Source organism: Scophthalmus maximus, chromosome 13 (genome assembly GCF_022379125.1).
Source record: "Scophthalmus maximus strain ysfricsl-2021 chromosome 13, ASM2237912v1, whole genome shotgun sequence".
NCBI classification, from domain to species: Eukaryota; Metazoa; Chordata; class Actinopteri; order Pleuronectiformes; family Scophthalmidae; genus Scophthalmus; species Scophthalmus maximus.
Window position 1 is genome coordinate 14,083,553 of NC_061527.1, and position 22,936 is coordinate 14,106,488.

Below are 22,936 nucleotides of genomic sequence, written 5' to 3' on the forward strand. Positions count from 1 at the left end.
AATGAACAAAAATGACTGAACCAAGGGTCTTAGTGTAAAGTTCAATTTTGACCTTACACTATCGGAGAACAAATGAGCTTTGACACAAGTTCTCCAAAAACTAGTCCCCATTCACACAATTAATGAGATCATCTACTTTACTTCTCTTATTCACAAATGTGAAGACCTTTTGGCTCATCTTTTCCATTAATGAAAGTGAGATATTTTACATATCTCCAAAATGGTCTACATGAGAGCAACGTAAATGTGTATGCATAGTCAAAATTGCATCATGAATCACATGTGACTTAACACAATTTTTTTAACCAAAAAGCATAAAGGTCACTACATGAAATTAATTTTAGAAAGAGTTCATGTGCTAAATTTTGAAAGATTATTTGTGCATTTGTCAAGTAAAGTGAAGATAAACCAGATAGTTATAGCACACAACCTTGAGGCTTTTGTTTGCCCATATGGAGAAGTTTCTTAAAAATCTGTTTCATCAATACCATAAAACAATGTACATGCTATTAATGTGTAGCTGCTGAAATTAGCACCTTTTTATAAGCAACTATTTTTTTACACACCAGATTTAGCTATGAGTAAACAGCAGCGCTGAGTGAACAGCATGTCAACAGAAACACTGCAGTGCTTCCCTCCATCACGTTTGCAAACCATTTTACTGTGCAAATCTAAAAATACAAACAAACACAAAAATACACAAACCAAAACAAAAATGATAATGTCAGAGAACTTTGACTTGTTGTTGATATGATATGAATATTCAGAGGCTGTTATGCAGGTATTGATTTGTTCACTTGTGATTTTCCTGTTGAACATGATCTGTCATGTGACTTGGAGTGTCTGCACTGATCATGTGACTGCTTACCTGTCCATACTGGTCACGTGACCACTAAAGCAGCCCCAAGGACGGCCATTTTGTTCTTGCCCTGATGAAGCCCATGATGGCTGAAAAGTGTGGACTTGTTTTTTTTTTGTTTTTTTTTTACAGTTGACATGATTCAATAGCCATAAGAAATTACAGGCTTTCAACTTACCACCTTCTTGATGTGCCTCCTTCAACTTGTCTAAACTTTTTGGATCCCCCGACTGAAGAGCACCAGAGAGACATTACTCACCACACTCAGGTAGCGCTCCTAGCTTATGGTTGTTTGACACACCTGTGGATGTTTCAGGCAACCAGGCTGCACAGCCCAGAAGAAAGGGACAGCAGAAGGTAAGAAAGAGGAGAGAGGAAAAGAGATTTCCTGTTTGAATCAACATCCATACGTCTGTTTGTTAGTGTAGCTAAGAACAAACAAAATGAAGAAATAGGCTTACTACTACTGCTACTACTGCTGCCACTGTGATAGATTTTGTTAATGTAAAGTTTCAGTTCCAAACCAAGATGACAAATGGGGCACTGTGAATTGTAAATTTGTGTTTCCGAGCACTAAATATCCAGTTAAGTTTAAATTTCCATCGAAAATAATGTTTTAGGCCCTCTTATCAAAGCAGGCACTGAGACCGAAATAGCCATTGATTGTCAGAGAATGTCATTAATAATCAGGGCTGCTTTCGAGCGTGTGTTTCATTAATAACCTTTAAATGTGGACTGCAGCAGGTTTCTTCTCATATTGAGAAGCAGACGTGAACTAAAATGAACAGCCAGGTGGATCAGACGGACAGATACCTGTTTAAACATTCGCCTTCTGTTCAAGCTGGAGGAATTGAGACGGGTATTCCTTCAGTGTTCACAATAAACAAGGTAATCAAAGCAGACATTTCACCAGCACCAAATGCACAATGCACAATGCAAGTCTTAAACTAACAATTAGCGTAGAGCCAGATGAGGGGGTGATTATAAATTCCATTCAGCAAAGGGTCTTGGCTGTAAGCTGGGAGGTGGCAGGGAGATCTCGGGGAGTCATGCAGTTCTGAGATGGGGAAGGTGTGTGTGTGTGGGGGGGGGGGGGGCAACAGTTTTTGCAATCAGCGTTAAATAGAGCAGTTTTGTGCCTGTGTGATTGTCAAGTGGGCCATTACTGGTTGATAAGAGCACTTTTTCCTTATGTCGCTCTGATTGGGCTGAGCATGCTGCTCCCTCTCGCACACGCTCTCCCGATGCAATCAGGCCCCTCTTTCACTGCACTGCCATTTTCACTGCTGTGATTTCCACCCAGTTCCCCAACGGCCCCCAGACAACGCAACCCCTCCCTCCCTCCCCACCCCACCATCTTTCCTCCAGCACCCCACCTCTCCCCTTCAGATTCAATGAGTGCCCATTTGCAGCAAGGAGAAAAGGTCACGCCAAACTCGTTGTGTCAATTGTAAACCACCCCAATTCGGACTGATTTCAATGAAAGAAATGAGCAGTTGCAGTCCCCAAAGAAAGCAAAGGTCCCCGTGGAAGTTGCAAATTAGGAGATTTTCTCAGAGGCTCACGGGGGCAAAGCGCTCATCGCTGCTCAGAAGTCTCCCACATTCCTTGTTCTTACTGTATTCGGGAATCCTGTGTATCTATTGAAAGAAACTTTACGTGCAGAGTGAAACAGTTTGACCATAATCAAAAAGTTCCATAAGGGATTTTCATCCCTCCATCATATTCTTTAAATCCAAAGAACCAAGAGTTTCAATATTTTCAGTGTTTCTTCTTACCATTTCTTTTTGCAGGTGAGGCTTTGTGTCATTCAGAGGCTATGTGGGATAGTGAGGGTCCGTTTGTTTGTTTGTATGACACAGAATCACACCTTTTTAGTGTCATTGAGCACTTTTATTCATCTTTTGTATTATGGCACTATGTTAGCATGCTGTTTTGTTGGCAATGCCTTTGCATCTTCTTCAGCTGGAGCCTCACAGATACCCTTGAAAATACTGATAATAACTGAACTTTTCTTTATATATTTTTATGCTTTCCTTTTTTCTTTCCTTCTACATTTCTAAAAAGATCCAAAATTACATTTTGTTGCAAACCTTTCCCTTTGCCACAAACTGGAATTGCACATTGATGAAAGGAATGAGGAAAAATTTGCACGACTAAATATTAATGTCAATTGTCATAGAAAAGAATTGTGCCATTTCTTATTCTACACTGTGACATTATTCATGTAAGGGAGGAATTTGAAGTGGAGAAGTCAACCTGTCTCCTTGAACTTTAATGAACAAACCTTCATCCCATAACAGAATTTTTTTTGGAGGCATAGTGTCAACAACCATTACAGATACAGAGCATTTTAAAATGAATTGCATTTAATATGTTTTACAGCTGTACATAAGTAATATGTAAGTAATATAAGTCATTTTTTGTAGTGGATTTCTGAAACATATCATCAGTTAAAAATCATATTTACATGCAATTTATCATAAGAATGTGAATAGTCAAAAAAACCTTGAAAAAAACTTTTTGGAGCTGTAAACTGAACATAAGATTAAGAGTCATGACAAATGAATTACAGAAGATATAACTTACATATTATTCATAATGTTTCACTCTTTCATAATGATAAAAGGTGTGTATCTGATTTCTGATGAAGGGGAAATATTAGTAAGTTTCACTATTAATGACACAACTCAAATTCTTTATAAATGCTGAATATGCATCAGCCAAAAAGACTCAATTAGATATTAGTTACATGATTCTCCAGAGCTGTGCTCCTCAATTCTAACCAATAGCCCATTTCCATTGTCTTTCAACTAAGTCATCGTAATCACAGATCTACTCTCTACCTCTCAGGCATAATGAGGAAGCATTCATGGATCCTACTGTTAATACCACAGCAGCCAGACATGAGGCAGCAGAACAAATCTGTGAGTATGATGACAGGTGAGACATTGTTTTTGTCTGGTCCACATCTCCAGAAAACCATTTAAGAACTCAGCCGTGCAGCGTTCAAACTGTTACACGCATCTTTCCCAACATCTGCGCTCGTATCACACACACTCCACAGATGCTGCGCTGTAAGGCTTGTTCACCTTGAGAAATAATTTGACTTTTGATGATAAAATTCTCGATGGGTCACATCCCGGCTCCCCTCTCACCTTTGACCTCTCCATTTGACCTTGAAATGTTTTCCACGGACGTTATCCCACTTTGAAGTGTGACAGTGTTCAAAGACTCCTGCAGTCTTTGAACACTGGAGTCATATCCACACAGAATCGCACACACTGCTGTAGTGAAAACGTCTGCACTGCAGTATGCAATGTTGGAGATGTGTTATCTGATAAAGAGCATTCAAGTCCACCAGGTGGAACAGGACACATCTCGATGCAGGCACGCTAACTCCTTTATGCCTCTGCGATGGTGCGATACGGAGGCAGACTCATGCCGGTGCAGGTCGGACTCTTATCCCATCAGAAGAGCGGAGGATAGAAAATAGCCTTTTTGCACTGTGTGTGCGTGCGTGACTGTGTGCGTGTGCGTGCGTGTGTGTGTGTGTGTGTGTGGCAGTTGGGGTGTGTGGGATGAGGATGGGTGGGATTGCCCGAACGTCTGGGTTAAACAAGATAGAAAGGAAAAAAAAAGGTGCTGTGTTTTCTTTCCGTGTTCATTAACTCCTTGTAATCCTTTCGTTCAAAGCATCTGAATTAAGACTTAAAAAATCATACGGAGTCTGTGTCTGTCACTGCTCAGATGCAGATTTGAAGTTGACATGATTTTCATACAACACGCAGGTGGTCTGCTTAATTTTCCATATCGAGCAAAGATGCAGCTGAAGGCCCCCCAAAAAACGATCAGACCGAAGAACAAAATGTACTCAAGGATTGCACTCAGAATTTTGAAATAACACACTTGAGTGTTTATACTGCTTCACATTTCTACTCCACTTTAGTTCAACGGTAAATGCCAATTTCCCCGAGTGACGGACACATTCATGTGTCAGCTACAGGTCAAACAGAGTGAGAAATTTTCTCACCTGTCATCAAACTATAAAGGAGGAGTCTGCGGATGATTAGTGTTTGATGATGTGATCATGTTTTGCCGATGACGAAGGGGAACGATGACGGCTGACTGAACTCCAGGTTTTATGTTATGCTCTGAAAGGACAATGTTTTTATGGGCTCATTTTGGGCGGTTTGGTTGAACAAATACAGTTTGTATTGTGTTTTATGTTCAGCTATGTGTGGGTAGTGTGTTGTACCTTGTTGGAAGTCCACAAAGTTAAAGTTGAAACATGTCTGCTTCATAACATATTATGTTTGTCATAGATTAAATTATAAAGCAGCATGTAAATCATTTGACATTCAAATGTTGCTTGCATGTTCAGTAATTCATCAGTGATACTTATGCATAAATATAATACTGTATAAGATAACATTATGTTTTACCTTTTACCTTTGGGACTTTTGATGTACATTTTGCTCACAATTCTTGTACACAATACTTACGTGTGTGTTTTGACCAATTAAATAAAACTTGATCATATGGTAGTGTTGCTGATAAAAGAGCAGATCAAACCTTTTAATTCAGGTCAAGATTTTACCATGTTTGTCATGGTCTTGAACTGTAAATGAAATATACAACATTTAAGTAAAAATCCCATTTGATTTCTACTGTTGGAAACAAGCAACATTAATAATCTAATATGAAAATACTTAATTACAACTAAATGTCCTGCATTCAAATTTTTATTAAAGTCAGAGAACAGAAGTATTAACAGTAAATGCACTTAAAGTAGAATTGACATACTCAGAGTCTTTAAAAAAAATTACACTCAGAAATGTTGCGGAAAAAAGTATAGAAAACCCGATGAAGAAAATGGACAAAAGAGAAGTATTGGGCAAAGTTAACCAGTAAATGTATGATAAATGTATATTCTCACCAGTGGTTATCACCCATTAAAATGCATTATGTTGCCTGCGACTCACAAGTAGGCAAATCTCAATCACATTTAAATCAGTGATGTATTTGAAATAATTTGTACGAACAGAACAGTGACGGACTTTCTTCCCCCCTCTCCTCCGCAAGTTCGCATGGAACCACACAGCACGCTTGGCGGTAGGCGCGGCCAAAGGGGACATGCATGCAGGAAAATATGAATTATGATCCGCCCTGTAGACACGACTCTGAGGGGCAGAGTGTCAGACGCACGGAGGCATCCCGCGGGGACCCTTTCCCTTCGAAGCCCCGAAAGCCGCCGCCGCCTCCTCCTCCTCCTCCTCGGCTCCCGGACGCGGACGATGCGCTGGAAGAGCGAAGTGAAGGCGGAGTGCTGCGCTGCGAGCGAGGAGCGCACCGGGCCGGAGCTGTCCGGCGATGAGGTGGGTGATGGGAGAGGGAGGCCAACGGTGTGTGTGTGTGTGTGTGTGAGAGGGAGAGAGAGAGTGTGTGAGTCACTGGACCGCAGCTTGACCGGATCGGAGATTAAATATTGGTGGAAATTGCTTCGCCAATTAACTCCTCGAGGGCTCCAGCGTGTCATTACCGCCGCCGGCCCACACGCTGACAGCTCAGCATTTTCACTTTTATTTTTTTGTTGAGGAGATGTCGAGGGGAAATTAGCCCTTTCTGAAAACTCTGCAATTAAAACTCAAGTAGTTAATGAGACCTCTTCACCTTTTGGTTTCCCCCGGGCAGACGTTTGTGGTGAACTTAGCCTTTTAATTACTGTTATTAAATAAATCAGCGCCCTTTTGCAGGAGACGTCGCGCTGCTGCGTATTCACCCTTTTATTTTTGTTTTTTGATTGACGCGTGTAATTCGCGCGCGCGTGTGTGTGTTTGGGTGTATAGGTGGTCTTCTCCGTGGCGCGTGCACGCGCACGCTGGCTGCGTCGCGCGTGCAGATCTCGAGAACATAATGCACACGCGGATAAGTGGCCGCGGGTATTAGTTCAAGTGTTGTCTGTTTCTCTAAGTGATGACAATCCTTCTCCTTTTTAAATGTCATTTTCGCTAATCGTCGGCGTCGTTGTCATGGTGAGACGCGGGAGGCATGATATTCATGGGCCGGGGGCCGGGGGACATTTAACGCGGGTGCGTGCGGCGGTGTGACAGAACCCGCGTCAGTGTGGCCGCTCGTCATGTGCGAGGATTGCCACGGAGACGAGGAGCTGCCGGGCAGCTGCTGTGAGGACAGGAGGGACATCATGGTAGGATGAGCCGCGGAAGCTCAACGTTGACTTGTGTCCCGAAACGGGTTGGGGGGGGGGTTAACCAGATGGCAATTCTTTTTAAACTGGCAAAGGTTTGAATGATTGTGATTTCTTTCTTTTTTTTAAAGGGCATAATGTTTTTTTTTTTGGGGGGATGGGTAAATACTTATTTTTTCTTCTTTAAACCACTATTCTGTTAGTACCAATGGCTGCAAATCATCTTCTGTGAACAGACCTTCGACTGTCACGTTTTGAGATATTGACAAACGCAAATGTTGAGCCAGAAAAGGTGCGAAGAGGAACTGCAGCATTAGTTGCGGTCCATCGTCACCACTCGCGGCAGGTGGCAGTTCACTCTGTAGGTGTGTGGGGCGGATCGCGGATGCGTTCCTGTGCGCGATGTTCTGACTGCAGCTCTGGTTCCCTCCAGGGCGCGCCGGTGGAAGGTTTGGATGAAGACGCGTCGTCGCTGCAGGCGATGGCATCCGCGCCTCCGCTGGGCAGGACCGTGTGCGCGAGCTGCGACGAGGAGATAGTGGATAAATATTTATTGAAGGTAATGTGAATGTGCAGCAGTGCTCCTCCTGCCTTTTCTCCCTTCTTGTTTTTCAACTCAACTTTGGATCCCACCAATATTTTTCCTCAGGTGCATTGCTGTGGTTGCTGAGGCTCCTGCCGGTGTTCGAGCGTGCACGCTCGGCGCAGGCCTGGAACCTCCACAACTGACTGACTTGGCCTAACTTATCCTCTATCTTTGCTTTAGGTGAACGACTTGTGCTGGCATGTGCGCTGTCTCTCGTGCAGCGTGTGCCAGACTGCACTTGGCAGCCACACCAGCTGTTACATCAAAGAGAAGGAGGTTTTTTGTAAAGTGGATTACTTTCGGTATGTGCATCGAAGTTTATATCTTTTTTAATAGCGCCGATCAAACGAAAATTGAAGTCACTGAAACGAAATAGTTGAAGGGGGGACAAATAAAAAAATATTAATAACTGCTTAATCATTAGTTATATTCAGGAACGTGGGGGAGTAATAATGACACGGATGTAACAATAGCAATAATAATTAAAAAAAAAGGTGATAATTATAATGTTAAGCATAATAACAGCTGCAGGATTTGACACCTACCCTTTGCTCGTGGATATTTATTTAATTACAATATTAATAATTTTTACTACAAGCAGTGAAGGCACCATTAATCAACAAATCAAACCCACAGCGGGTTCACCTTCAGCAGAAAGATTTCAACTCTCCATCATCACTTATTAAACAGATCGATTGATAGAATCATTGATGGACAGCGAATATTTGGTAATATTGGCTCATTAAGTTAAATGTAGTGGGACTTCTTTTAGGAGGTGGAGACGAGAGAGTAAAGCTGTGAGCTCAGTGTGGCTCTTTAATTAATTAAATTCAACACAGCCCATGTCTTTATTATAATATTTTTAATAAATGCAGCTACACGTCTGAGCGTTTAATTTGCAATAAACATTTTGCTGGAAAACATCAATTCTTAAATTTTTTTGGCCTAAAAAAAAACAAGAGTCCAAATGAAAGGATGAGTGAATGAGAAGAAGTGACACCAGGCGTTAGTGCAGATGCCCTCGGGCAGACATGAGGCTGCGCCATGTGCTCACCACGTGACCTTCACCCGCAGAAGATACGGGACCTGGTGCGCGTGCTGCGGCAGGAACATCCACTCCACCGACTGGGTCCGCCGCGCCAAGGGGAACGTGTACCACCTGGCCTGCTTCGCCTGCTTCTCCTGCAAGAGGCAGCTGTCCACCGGGGAGGAGTTCGCCCTGGTGGAGGAGAAGGTCCTGTGCAGGGTCCACTACGACTGCATGCTGGACAACCTCAAGCGGGCCGTGGAGAAAGGTTGGACTGCTTAGAAAAAATTCTGATGTTAAAAAAAAGAAATTGTGTAGTTTTTACTTGAAGTCTGTAAATGTAGTTACTATAGAGGCTTGAACAGCAACCTTAAAATATTTTCCCTACAATATCTTTGCAAAAAAATTTATAATAAAAGCTACAGAAAATAAGTAAAATATTTACTGCCCCCTATTTATTGATAATAAGGGAATAAGGGCAATACAAAACTGAACGTATACAAAATAAAATTTAAAAAATCATTTTAATGTCCTGAGAATAAAAAACTATTAGAAATCAAAGCAGAGTCGCATGTTTTCCTTCTTAAGAAAATAGCTTGGTTTAAATATGACTTTTCAATGTTGCTCTTTTCTTGGATCTAAAGGTTTAACACATGTTCTGTATTTCTCAATTAACATATCTGTTGTGTTTTCTAATATAATGCACTCATAAACAAAACAAAAAATATTTTTTAATATGAGAAATTGCTCTTTTTTGCAGGAAACAGTGTTAACATGGAGGGGGCTGTGCCCACCGAGCAGGAGATCAACCAGCCAAAACCCTCCAAGAGAGCTCGGACCAGCTTCACTGCCGACCAGCTGCAGGTTCACCCATCTATCATCACCTATCATCATAACAGACGGACACATTGATGGAAAACATTTTTATTTATATTGGATTAAAAACAGTTTTCTTAAAAAAGCAACACATTTTTGCTGGACAGACACATTTAATTTATGGCCTGAGATAATTTTCAATTTAATTCAAGTTAATATTGGACCTTAAAACATTGGCCTCTGCCTTTAAAATGATATTACAATCATAAACATGTGTAATACAAATTTAAGGAAACGTCTGTACAGCTAGTTCAGATAAATTTACCTTTTAATTTTCATCAAAGGACGCCTCTTATATTATTATATTAGCAAATATTGCAACTTTCGCACACCATGAGAAAAACATTTTTTTAGGAAAGGCAGAAAAACTGAATTAAATGATAATTAAAATACATATACATATTTTTGCAACTGTGTATGTTTATATGTGTATATATGTAGTTACAATATCCTAGTGGAGTCGCAGATTAAAAAACTGAAAGAAAACTGACCTCAGTTGCGCCAAAGATATAGTAACAACATCCGTTTTTCCAGTGTGGCCTAATTATATCATACTCCAATTGAGGAAAAACTAAAATCAGTTGTTGATTTTAATAAACGAGTAGTAATCTGGTCCACCGCCCCACACAGCAGTGGCTGAGGTTCTGTAGGTGAATCCTCACATTTCCTCCCAGGGCAACGACATGAACCCGTCTGATGTTGAACTGATTTTCTTCTCCGTGCAGGTGATGCAGGCCCAGTTTGCTCAGGACAACAATCCAGATGCACAGACGCTGCAGAAGCTGGCGGAGCAGACGGGCCTCAGTCGAAGAGTCATACAGGTGAGTGACGGGTCGGAGCACGGGGGGGAAGACAGATGATGGAATATACAGAATACTTAAAGAATTAAATCTCAAACAAAACCAATTCATATTTTACATAGTGTGCTCCTGCTGGCAACACATGTCCAGTTTAATATACTTTACATACTGCTGCACAGTTGAATTTATAACCAGGCATTGTATTTCTTTATTTTTCTATTTTTCTTTTGTACGACCCTATAATCTGTAAAATATGAATCAACAAAGTATGCAGTAACTATAGCCAAAGTGCAGTATTTTCAGTATAGAAATAAAATGTACCATTAAATGAAAATAAATATCTCAAAATGATCCTCAAGTACAGAATTACAAACTGTATATCTATCACAGTCAGCTGTATTTACAGATATGTTTCATATGTCGGGTTTAATTTGACCAAAAATAAAAGTGTGTCAAAAGCGATAAAGGTCAGGATTAGGGTCAGTGTACAGTGAACTATGCTTGGTTGTTATTTATTTTCCCTGAGCTGTGCCTTCACTCACAGATTTATATTGATGGGTGTAAGACAGCTTTGATAATGGCACTTGTGGAAAGATGCACCTCAGGGCAGATTTGTCCCTGCAGCCTACAATAGCAGGTGTCTCTGCCAAATTCAAGCTAGGATTCTCAAATAAGAAATACAATTATCCTGAATTGGGAAGACGTGAGTGGGAAATGCTGCATCGCATCTTTGTAACTACTAAAAACGATATAACAATACGACAGTGGTAATACTCACCAGGGGAGAAAAGTGACTCATCAGCTGTACACGTATTAAAAAAATGATGGCTTGTAAATGTTACAACCTGCAATAAGTATTCCTGCTCTGTGTGGCAGTGTGGTCTCCTTTCATTGCATGTTGCTTTCAAACACCGCCCTGCTGTTTGTCCCGTTTAACTCAGGTCTGGTTCCAGAACTGCCGAGCTCGCCACAAGAAGCACGTGAGCCCCAACCACACGTCCAGCACGCCCATGACCTCACTGCAGCCCGGCCGCCTGTCGCAGCCCACCCCGACCCCCGAGGAGCTGCAGTACACGGCCTACGGAGGCCCAGACGGCTCAATGCTCTCCGCACTGCACTCCTTCATAGACAGTGAGAACCAGACTTTTTATGATTTTTTATGATTCTCCCTGTATTTGGAAAAAAAAAATAGACCTTGTGTGAATAAGACTGTTGCTAAGGTTTCCAGTGCTTACTACTGAAAATTAAAAAAAACTATATTTTTCTATGTAAATTGTAGAAAACCTTTGAGTGCGTACATGTGAAACGATCACAGAAGGAATTATGTTCAACATGTGATATACAAAGGGAAATACACAACAGAAACACAGGATAAATTGATATTTTGATACATTTGATGTGAATTATCCGAAAAGCAAATTCATCACGTTTCACATGATAAATCAAAAATGTGACTCCTCACTGTTGGTATTTGATTGTCTAGTGTTACCCCTAGAACAAGACCTGCCCATACACTAAATTGGAATGATAAATGTTTTTTAGAAGTAATAATGAATATAGTTCTATTTCATTCTTCCTGACCACCAGAGACAGTGTGTAATAACTTGATATAGATTGCGCGACATCTATCCGGAATTCAGAGAACCTTAGTTAAATGCGTAACTCTCGTCTTGTTGTTGGCAGCAGTCTTTCTTTAGTCCACTACTTCTTATGATTTTGTTTACAACAAAGCAATGTTGCTGCTTTTAGAAATACATCATCCCACATGTTCTGTATCTTCATGGAAAGTCCCGTCAGTCAGCAAGAGTTACAAAGAGGAAATAAAGAGCTTTCAAAAGTCAATTCCTTTTATAACGTGCCACATTAATAGAGAACCAGGATTGTCATACTGCTGAGACTAATTACTTTTTATTAAATACTTAACCTGAGACAAAAGAATCTTAAAAATTGTAAGAAAGCTTTCCAAACAAGTGTGTTGATGAACGAGTTAATCACTCTAATGACTCTGTGTGCCCACAGTTCACGCCCCTCCATCCATGTTTCAGCCGCTGCTGCCAGGCCATGCCATGACCTCCCTGCCTGTGTCTCACGCCTGAGCAGCCCTCACGCACGCGCACACACACACACACACACACACACACACGCGCAGCAGCAGCCTCAGTTTCACCAGCGTTCATTCGTCATTAGTAGCCGCAGTATTCAGATATCCGCGGTAAATATAATTTCATTTTCAGGGAAGCATGAAACCTTTTCTGTTCTTTAAACTGCCAACAGTTCATTACATTTGTAAATCCTTTAAAAACACTGAATTCATTGTGTATTATCACGGACGAGTGTAATTTACAGTCCTAAATTTACTGTACAATGTGGAACTGGAAATGCTTCAGTGTACCTCATGAGAATATGACATCATGGATTTATATCTGCTTGTGTAGTTGGTGACATCGTTTTACTGTGCTACTCGATCAGTGGAAGCCACCACATCCCAACTGTCAACTGATTTACAAAGATGAACTTGAAAATGTTTGTTTAGCAGTGTTTGGATATTGCAACCTAATTTATTTATTGTATGTGAAGTCTGTTTTGAAAATAAATGTCTAATTTCAGAAAACCTGTGAGAAGCATAAATGACTGACAGCAATATAGACAGAAATATTTCACACATCACATTAGATCCTGTGACCGATGACACGGTGCAGGTTTTAAACGTCAGTGTGCAAATGCAGAATTAAGGACGGAAGTACTAGTGTTAGAAAAACCACGAGTAGAAAATCTGTTTATTGATTAAAAAACACAAGTAACAAAGCAAATGTATATTGTGATGAATATAGACACATACAATAAATTATTTAAAAAAAATTAACCACAACTTTAACTGTATAAATAAATACACCACGGAGGCCACAATAAATAAAACAGGTTGGAGTATAGCTCATCTTTCTGCATCTTTCAAGAGTTTGCAGTCAGAAAACTGACGCCCAATCCAACAAAGAAACAGGTTTTACTTGTGTGTACTTGTTGACTGTGGTTGACCAAAGAATCTAATTTCCAGACATGGGAGGGAGCGGGAAGCATATGAAAACTGTTTTTACTTCACTTATCAGATCGCAGGTATTCACCCTCATGGGAATGAAACCAAACCTGTGCTGCAAACACGAAAAAGACACAAAATTCAACAGGGAGAGTCGTCATTTTCCAGTTTGCACAAAAGGAATAACGACATGCCATGTGTAATATGGCAACGGGAGCATTACATGCATCGTTTCTCTCCTTTCAGACACACAAGCAGAGTGTTGTTTTGCTTTCATTGAATGGTTAAACGTCGTACGTGTCTGAGCGTGTTCGACACAAGCGGGGGCAGAGGGTGTGCGAGTCTGGCACTGCTGTCACTCTGAGGCACCATGGGGGCAGGCGCTCGGGTTCGACAAACACAACGTGAAGATGCACAAACACCAGTCACATCTACAAAGATCTACAGAGGTCATTATCATACAGAGTGATGCTGTGGCACCCATTGATTTCATCAGGTAGCTTAACAACAGCCTGCAGACCCCCGGGGCTAAAACTGTGTACATCCCATTTTCTCCTGAGGGATTTCATCAACTAATCAAATCTATGTCTTTCACGTGACCGCGTCAGTCGTAACATGTGAACTGAACTTCACCATCATACAGTGTATATGATTATATGCTGATGTCAGATATGAGCTTACACTTCAAGGAGCAACCAATTCAATATATAATGCTGTGAGTTCTTTTAAACCCATTAATTAATCTAATTGATCAAATGTGTGGTTTGACTAAAATGCTAATCGCTTTATAATACTGTGCCTCTTTCGAATCAATAAGAAGACCCAGAGTGGATTTTTTTTTTCTAAATAGAATTTATAAATGTTAGGTCGTGTATTTTGTTTAATAATTGTCCAAATTAGAGGATACTCTACCCAAAATACAGAGACTGACCCTGTGTAGAGTTGAAGCTGCTGAAGCAGAAGTTCGGTATGATGTGATCATTTTGACAATTGCTGGAATTAGGGTTCATTGAACTTAACATCAATTTCAAGCTGACCGTTGAAGGGAACTACAACTACCAAAATCGATAGCCACCTTTCAAACCCACAGCAGGCGAATCTCCAAAACTAATGATATACATTTTTGGGGGGAGTATCACAAGAGCAATGCCAATCAATTTCATTCATCGCCCATGTCGGCAGCAGGTTAGAAATCAAAGAAAAGTATGTAACAGGGTCTGTGATTTTTGCTGCTTGGCTTCTGAGAACAAACCCAGGATTTTTACACCGCGCTACACAGTAGTGGGTGGGTGTATTGTGTGTCTGTCACAGCGACATCTGCAGTTTTAATCCAATTTGTTAAATATGAAAACAGTGGACATTTTTCTCAATGTGAGACATTTTGGCTCAGAAAACTGTGCTAAAAATCCACAGATGAGCTGACATCAGACTATTTCACGAAAAACAAACAAACAGAAGAGGTCTGGTAATAACTGGCACCATCAAGTGGTGAAAACTAGCAACTACAAGAGATCGAGAACAAAAACAGCTGAGGTTCACCATAACCTCAATAAACAAAGACATCGATTGTTCCCATAGGAACTTACTGTATAGTAGGACTGTGGCTGTGTTTACATCTAAACGACTGTGTAAAAAGTTTGCCACAAATCCCACTTTAGCAATATTTAAAAAAAAAACTTTGTACACCTTTCAATACAAAGATTTTTTTTTATAGCTTACTCCCGGAGTGAGCTATAAATACCAAAGAACTACCACATCCATACATTGTGGTTGTTTAAATTGTTAGAGCAACATGTCTACACTTGTGTCAGATAGTGCACACTTAAATTACATTTGGCAAAATGGTTAAGGCTTGTACCACGCTGTGGTAAATAAGCTCCAGTCTTCCTCCTTCCCTCACCTTTCTTCTTGTTTCTATTTCTGGCTGTTCTTCTTGTTGAGGATGCTCTTCAAGGTTTTGTTCATGTAGAAGGGCCGAGCAGGAGAGCCGTCATTCACCTCCAGGTCCCACACTATAGGAGGCAGCGGCAGCAAAATGTTAAAATCAGTTATGAAAATCAATTCCTCTACGTCAAAGCTAGACCCTGATGAACTCTGATCATCTTGAATTTTCTAATCAAATCTAACAACTTACTAACAAGGTACTGGAAAATGCACAGGACAATATTTCAACCATTTATGTTTATTCAAAAAGAATTATTCACATTTTCATTAGATTTCATTGATAAAAAAACTCTCCTGTACAAAAAGAACATTGAATAACCTCCAGACAGATGTGTGTATTATACTTAGTATTAAAACAGCTCTACATCTGAACCATCCAATAAAAAAATTACCAAAAATGGCTTTGACATCCTTTTATAAACTGTATCACAAAGGTTCCTGGTGTTAAGTCTAAAACCACATAATAAAGAGCAGGAGGAACATTTTTCTTTTTTCTTTTTTCCACAACTAGGCACATTAACTAGTGGCTGCATTCAGAAGTTTCCTGAAATCTGTCAGGTTAAGTTCAAATTTCAAGCAAAACCGTAAAATGTGTGTTGAAGTCTTGACCTCCCGCGAAGTCTCTGTCTGGTTTACAGTACATCTATGAGCATAATGGAAACTTTGAGATGATTGTGACCTTTTTAAGAGGAAAAAGAGAGAAAGAAGAGAAACCTGTTTTGCCAAGTGCATGAACACACCATTTTGGATTTGTGTGTTTGTGTTAGTATAAATACAGTGGATCAAGAAACCGATGAAACCAATGGTAAACATCGACAGCCAGCAAAAGAATCATGCTCGGCAGAAGAAACATATCACATGGTTCTTTTCCCATATGTGAAAGTGCATACAAAACATGATTTTACACTAGCAGACCAAAGTGCGACAAGAAGGTGCCCCATAAGTCCACCACTTTCTTTTATAAAAAAGGTGATGCCTTACGCCATGGTCCATCAGTGGCATCTGTACATTTTAAGGTCCTCATGTTTGTTTTATTTCAGTTTGTGCATCCGTCCTGCCAGTTGACAAGTACCCTCTCAGTAAGGCAGAGGTCAGCAGAAAATACAGAAAAGAAAGAAAAAAAAAAGAACAAAACAGCGTGGCAGAAAAAAAAGGCAAGTATCTGGAGTTGGCTCAAGAGAGGAAGTGAACAAAGGTCTTTTTTCTAGTCCCCCGTGCCTGTTCTGTGAGGAACTGAAGTAAAAGCATGTCCTGTCATGTCCAGGTCATCCAGGAACAGGCGAGATGCATCCAGTTTAGATGTTTAGCCCTACAACACTCCCAAACATCCAGACCCCCACGCATAGAGTAGATATGGAGAGGTGAGCGTCAAGAGAGTCAACAGATTAGTAAAAATGGCCGCACGTCGCTCAGGAGGCAGTGCGTGATTTGGCACCCTCCTCTCCTTTGCGCAGGATCTTGTGCAGGCCAGGAGACATGTAGTAGGGCCTGGAGGAAGAACCATCATTCCTCTCCAGGTCTTCACCTGAGACCAGGTCCCAGCACAAGAGAGGAGGAGCAGACAGCAGGTAGCAGAAAGACAGCCAGGAAGAGAGAGAAAGCAAAGCCTTAGTAGAGATAAACATCCGACGGACATGCAGGAATTACAGAGAGAAGGAACAGCAGGAATCAGTTAAGATTTAAAGCCGGTTTTAAAGGGGGAAAGAGTAACATTCAACTGTTGACAGGCTACTTGAAGTTTAATCTTCAACCATCATAGGTTGTACAAATAGTCAGTACAAATAGTCACTATTCGCAAACGAGCATACTTACAAAAGCACAGGAACAACGTGTCCACGCACATGGCATAGACATTAAAAAAGCCATGTGCAATCATGTAAGATCCAAATATCACCGTCTGAAAGAAACAACAGTTTTCAGTCAGTAAGCAGTGAATTGTCTGCATGTGTTGTCAGTGTCTGTCTTGCACGTTTGTTTTAATATGTGAAAACAAAAAATCTGCAGTCCAACCAACACAAGAAATCAGCTGACATCATGACTGACAGCGAGTGGGGATACAATCTTTTGTATGCACAGTGAACAGTCAAAGTCTGAATACAAATATCTCTCAATCTGCCCAAGAAACATGCTTCAGTCTCAGTTCTTATTGGCACAATAACTTCTTACCAGAACGGGCACCCAGTAGTAATTTAGGGATGGCACCTCTTCTTGAAAGGCAGGTATTTTATGTGTGAAGAAGAAAAATGCGAGAACACCTGGGAAACAACAAACAAAACAAAAATGAATAACGAACACACACACACACACACACACACACACACACACACACACACACACACACACACACACACACACACACACACACACACACACACACACACACACACACACACACACACACACACACACACACACACACACACACACACACACACACACACACACACACACACACACACACACAATTCTCCTCAGACTTTTCAATTCAATAATTCAAACATTAGTGAAACGTTAGGAAAAACAGATTGCCACTGTACTAGTGTGTTAAATATAATAACTGTTTTTGTGCAGGGCTTTGTGAAGGTAACCTCTTGGATTCATTTGTAGTTATGTGTAAATCAACATCTCATGGACTTAAAAAAAACACACAAAAAAACTTGTATTCTAACATTGAATACAAGTCAGGCAACTTGCGCATCAATAAATTACAACTCATAATGACACAAACTGGGTGGAAATGTAGTACATTGCAAAAATAACTAGGTCTGAGATTTTTCATTACTCAGTGGGAAATCATGTCCTGCCTCTTCTGCAGTTTTTCATCTAGGACACCATTTACATCACGTCACAGAATGCAGGTGACAAGAAACTCACCAACACCTCCCGTAATGAGCAGCTTTCCCAAGAAGAGCAAAAAGTCCGTCACCTTGTCCAGGACAGCCACCCTGCAGAGGAGTGAGAGAAAAGCCAGGGTGGAGGAGAAACAGCGTCATCTACTGAGACACACTCAAGGGTTATCTATAATAGTGCACTCATAATTAAATACATAATGGTTAAATTAGGGAAACACACATTTCTTGATTGATCACCAACACGTACACACCAAATCCTCAGCTTTTTTAATTGCCTTGCCAAAAGCATTTTAACAGACTTATTAATGGGAAAGAACTATTTCAACCTCTAAAATGTAAATAAAACTCACAGTGTATGTCTCAGTCTCAAAATCCTCTGCACTCTCACCCTTTTAAGACACATGGAGCCTACACAAAAAATATAAGAAAAGGTCTCACCGGATAACATTCCTCATCAAAAGGAAGAACGCGTCCTTGGAAGAGGTGCAGAAGTTCTTCCCATATATTGCCATCTGTTGGGGGGAAAAAAAGAGACATGGCTTAGTGGAGGGTAGTTAATCAGTGAGGTACGAGCCAAACTGAAGAGCTTAATGAGCTAAATGATACCTACAACACATGAGATGCTCCACAACTCACCATAATGTACGCATTTCGGTTTATGAACTTAATGAAATGTTCCAGGCACCAGAAGCAGCATTTGAGGCAGCAGAGCAGGCATCGAGCACAGGCGTTGTGAGAACCTGGGGGAACATCAATCATCAGCATCACTCTAGAAATAACCAACACATGGTGTGAGAGTGGGAACATCAGAGTCTCATTATACCTTTCAGTTTGTGATCCAGATACTCAAGAACAACTCGGACCATCTGCACCACGGCAACGATCAGAGAGCCAAATGCGAGAGAACCTGTGTGATAACTGTGGCACGAGATGAAATAGAATTATGTAGATCTTGCACATTTTCGTAGGCAGTGTGTTAAACTGATTTTATGTTTTCACCTTGCATTATGAAAGAAGAGCCTCTCAACCTCTAAATAGTTTCAACTGACGCTTGTACAAAAATAAAATTTAAGTAAAATTTAAATAAAAGTTTAGCTGTAAATCTAGCATAAAATATAACAACTGTCTCTGCAGCTCCATACCGTATGGCTCTGCTAAATGAGGAGTAGAGGGGGCAGGCGGGGATGTCGCTTGGCTTCTTTAGGGCCCAGTAATAGGAAGCGAAGGCCCCGGCCAGGGTGCACTGGCCCAAGGCGATGGTGAAGTTGACCAGCCAGAGGAACACAAACAGGTTACACAGGTGGAGGACCAAGATGTAGCGGTGGTATACGCTCTCCCCGCCATAGAAGGCGAACATGCATTGTGACCCAGGGCACACTTTGGTGATGTTGGTCTGATTGAAGGTCTGAAAGAAAGCAAGAGCTGTAATCTGTCAGCAAAAAATGTAATATGATAATCACAATGATGTTTTTATTCATGTATAATCACCTGAAACGAAGAATCATTATGTTTTCATTAGCTTAGACCGAGTCCTGTCTATCTTTCACGTTTTTAAGGTATGATCATACTTTGACACATAAAATATTTATAAATGCAAAGTTTTATTCTACAACCTGCGTCTGTGTAATCACACAATATAGCTCCTGATGAGTAAAACAGTTTCCTTTGCTGCCCAAAATCTCTAGTTCAGAAGATGATGTAGCAAAGTCATGTGTCTGTCCGTAGTGCTGAACTAGGCAGCAACAAAACAGCTGAAACAAACTATGAAAACATACAGGCAGTGCAACGACACTTAAAATCTAAGCTAGTTAACTATTAAGTGCTGTGGAGGTTATGTTACTCTCATATCTCGAGTGTTGGGAGGAGTGATTTAGTTCCAGGATAATTGTCTTCTACATGTTCACTAAACAAAGATCACAGTTTTGATGTCACGCATCAATACAGCCTCTCACCTCGAACTAATCCCAGAAAATTAACAGTATTGTATGTATTTTAGTGAGGTACTGACTTGAGGTGTCTGCAGTGATGCTAGGTTAGCAGCAACATCTCTGCTTGATTAGAATAAGGAGAGTTTAGAAATGCTGATAGGATATACTGAGGTGAGGCAGTAATTTCTTCAGTAAATGAGCTTCAGTGTGTAAGAGAGTGCGGAGCTGACCTTTGGATTGCATGTGAGGTTGGCATACATGCATTTATCGTCAATAGGTGTGACCTTATAGACTGCATGTCCAGAGGAAGATAAGAAGCTGAGGGCAGACCAGTTAAGGGCAACACAAAGGGACATTAGACACAACAATCACAACTTACAAAAGCAAACTAATACCACACTATTATGTCTCTGTAGAGTTATCTTCACAATTCACAGTCCAGGATTCAGAGTGTTTCTACAGCAAAAATCATCACAGCCGCATGAAAGTAGCAGAATCCCTGTATGTCTCCAGATCAAACAGTTCATTAGTGTCTCAGTGAGAAGGATACACCGCTGTCACGGCCCAGTAGGCGATGCAGATGGCCAGAAGGAAGAAGGTGATGATAGGGTAGAGGAGAGTGGACATGATGTAGCTAATGGCCCTAGAAACAGCAAAGATCAAACATTGTATGAATAAATAAAAAACCCAGTATAAGAGTTAAACCCAGTATTTAAATTCTAAGGAGTGAGCAAAGCTTTTATTCATTCTTACTTGCTTCCCTCCTTCAGTAATGCAACTGCGATCCGCAGCCTCGTCCTCAGAAATATCAGCATGATCACAACGACGGCCTCGATCACTGACAGTGCGATCACTACAGAGCAAATGCAAAATTTAAATGTTGTATTATAAATCAATGGACTCACTTTAGCATTTTAACACCATACTTGAATTTGTAAAAAACTACTATTTGCTTAATTTCATACAGAAGAATTAGCTACATAGATCTACAGAGATGGAAAAACATTGCTTTTCTAACTGGGCTACACTGGAAGCAACCAACTGCCTTGATTATGTCAGACAGACTCTGACTGTCATCTCACACGATATAACAGAAGCACAAAGTGAGGAGATGGTGGCAGATGACAACATACTGAAGATGAGCCACGTCTGTCTGAGATGAAGGTAAACGCTGAAGTCGGTGTGAAAGCCGATATCAGAGATGGTGACGTTGGCGCCCGGCTTCCCGCTCAGAGCGCTGTACTCCCAGTAGCAGTGCCAGATGCCTGAGAGACAGGAAAGAGAGAGGATGAAACAACAAATCTAAGACACATCTACATCTGAGTTGTTCCGTTTGCCATGACAACAAAACAACTCACAGCAAAATAGAAGAGAGATTTGAGAATAAAAAAAAATGTGGGCAACGTCTCCAACATGTGTGCTGAGTATAAGAAGGCCACTGCCAATGTGGGTGACCACATACTCACCGTAACCGACAGCAGTGATGACGCCAAACACAATGAGCCACAGGAGCACACAGGCAGTGTAGCGCAGCAGCAGGATGAAGAGCAGACTGACCACCATGGTTATCACCAGACCACTGCAAAAGCACAAGCACGTTGTGGGAAACGGCCAGTATTTGAAAATGAACTATGACAAATCAATGCACAATATTCAGGCAGACTTTTAATGATCTTTTAACTAAGATTTTCTGTAAATATCAATCTATATGGTGCAATTTGAATTTCCCACCAGTTTGGAGCAGGTTGGACAGTAGGAAATATTGCATAAAGATATTACAGCTAGAAAACCATTACTTTCACTGATGTCAGTGAAATGTCTCTGTGCACACAGATACACATAATCCATAAAGGAAAGGGAAAACACAACAATCAGCAGGAGCCACGTCCATTCTTACATGAGGATCCAGTACCAGGAATTTGCATAATCCTCAACGATCTTCATGCCAACTTCTTTGGCACTGAGCAGACTGGCGATTCCTCTGCGACAGAGTCCCAAGGTGAGATAGGAAAAGTGGGAAAGAGAAGAGGTGACAAAAAAGGGATTTATCAAGAACACGGACAGGGGGTCGTAGAAGGTTTTTTGTTACTGCCACTCAGAGTAGGGTTTCTCAGAAACATTTTGACATTTGATTTATCTTTAAGGCTCTTATGGCGAAACAAAGATGAATTCAGTTTAAAAATGCTTTTGACAAGCTTCGCTCTTTGAGCCCATTACTGGGTTATAAGGGTCTGGAGGAAAAATTGTTTCATATCAAAGAGGCACAAAAGGGTATTAGTGTTGCTAAAGTGCTATTGAGCAGCAGCTCCACAGTATGGAGGAGAATGGTATGTGTGATACAGGGAAGCACCTAGTGGAGAAGCGCATAGTAATGGATATGTTAGGTCATTTATTTCTGTTCACAGTACAGTTAAGTGCACAAAATATCTATCTATTAACTTAATCTTTCCCTGGTGGTGGGCAAAGACTAAAATTACACGATTAAATGAACTCCAGAAACAGAAACAGACTCTGAGGCAGAGATCTCTACATCACACATCAATTATTCCACAAACTGTGAGGAATAAACTGTATGATAATGTGAGCTCCCGTTAGGTAGCACAGGATAGCTAAAGCTCAGCTTCCCACCTGAGCTAAAAAGCTTGATTTGCCTTTACCACAACGGAAGGGAATCTACAAGACTGGTGAGACAGTCAGGATGTGACTACAGCAAGGTTTGACTGCAGACACGCTGCCCTATGACTCAGAGGAGGGACAGAGGACAAGCTAATATTTCTTTGGGCCAGACACAGCACTGAAAAAAAATCTCTGGAAACAACCTTAAG

General features: G+C 40.9%; 2 protein-coding genes across 11 annotated transcripts in view; one reads left to right on the forward strand and one right to left on the reverse strand.

Moving 5' to 3' along the window:
* Positions 1–5,938: 5,938 nt before the first annotated feature.
* Positions 5,939–12,967, forward strand: LOC118318460 (LIM/homeobox protein Lhx8). 4 transcript variants are annotated; one of them, XM_035648132.2, is made up of 9 exons: positions 5,939–6,241; positions 6,985–7,067; positions 7,501–7,626; positions 7,834–7,955; positions 8,728–8,948; positions 9,441–9,544; positions 10,282–10,377; positions 11,298–11,487; positions 12,376–12,967. In XM_035648132.2, exons 1-9 carry the CDS (start codon positions 6,019–6,021, stop codon positions 12,450–12,452), a joined length of 1,242 nt encoding a protein of 413 aa, XP_035504025.1. In that variant the 5' UTR covers positions 5,939–6,018; the 3' UTR covers positions 12,453–12,967. The 4 variants fall into 4 exon arrangements, with proteins under 4 accessions (XP_035504025.1, XP_035504023.1, XP_035504022.1 ...); XM_035648130.2 differs by lacking the exon at positions 6,985–7,067 and having other exon boundaries at positions 5,942–6,237; positions 8,731–8,948; XM_035648129.2 differs by lacking the exon at positions 6,985–7,067 and having other exon boundaries at positions 5,947–6,237.
* A 133-nt stretch (positions 12,968–13,100) lies between these two features.
* slc44a5b (solute carrier family 44 member 5b) overlaps positions 13,101–22,936 on the reverse strand; it is a 31,489-nt gene continuing 21,653 nt past the window's right edge. For 3 of the 7 annotated variants that reach the window (XM_035648125.2, XM_035648124.2, XM_035648127.2), the window contains 14 exons: positions 22,009–22,092; positions 21,578–21,690; positions 21,245–21,376; positions 20,865–20,964; positions 20,662–20,754; positions 20,342–20,429; positions 19,326–19,588; positions 19,007–19,101; positions 18,820–18,923; positions 18,622–18,695; positions 18,206–18,276; positions 17,498–17,586; positions 17,144–17,228; positions 15,554–16,856 (listed from right to left, as the gene is read on the reverse strand). In XM_035648125.2, coding sequence (XP_035504018.2) covers positions 16,741–16,856; positions 17,144–17,228; positions 17,498–17,586; positions 18,206–18,276; positions 18,622–18,695; positions 18,820–18,923; positions 19,007–19,101; positions 19,326–19,588; positions 20,342–20,429; positions 20,662–20,754; positions 20,865–20,964; positions 21,245–21,376; positions 21,578–21,690; positions 22,009–22,092 — 1,507 coding nt within the window. In that variant the 3' untranslated portion in view covers positions 15,554–16,740. Of the gene's footprint in view, positions 15,400–15,553; positions 16,857–17,143; positions 17,229–17,497; positions 17,587–18,205; positions 18,277–18,621; positions 18,696–18,819; positions 18,924–19,006; positions 19,102–19,325; positions 19,589–20,341; positions 20,430–20,661; positions 20,755–20,864; positions 20,965–21,244; positions 21,377–21,577; positions 21,691–22,008; positions 22,093–22,936 lie in introns of those variants that run through there. The other 4 variants (XM_047336881.1, XM_035648128.2, XM_047336883.1 and 1 more) reach the window with 3 other exon arrangements.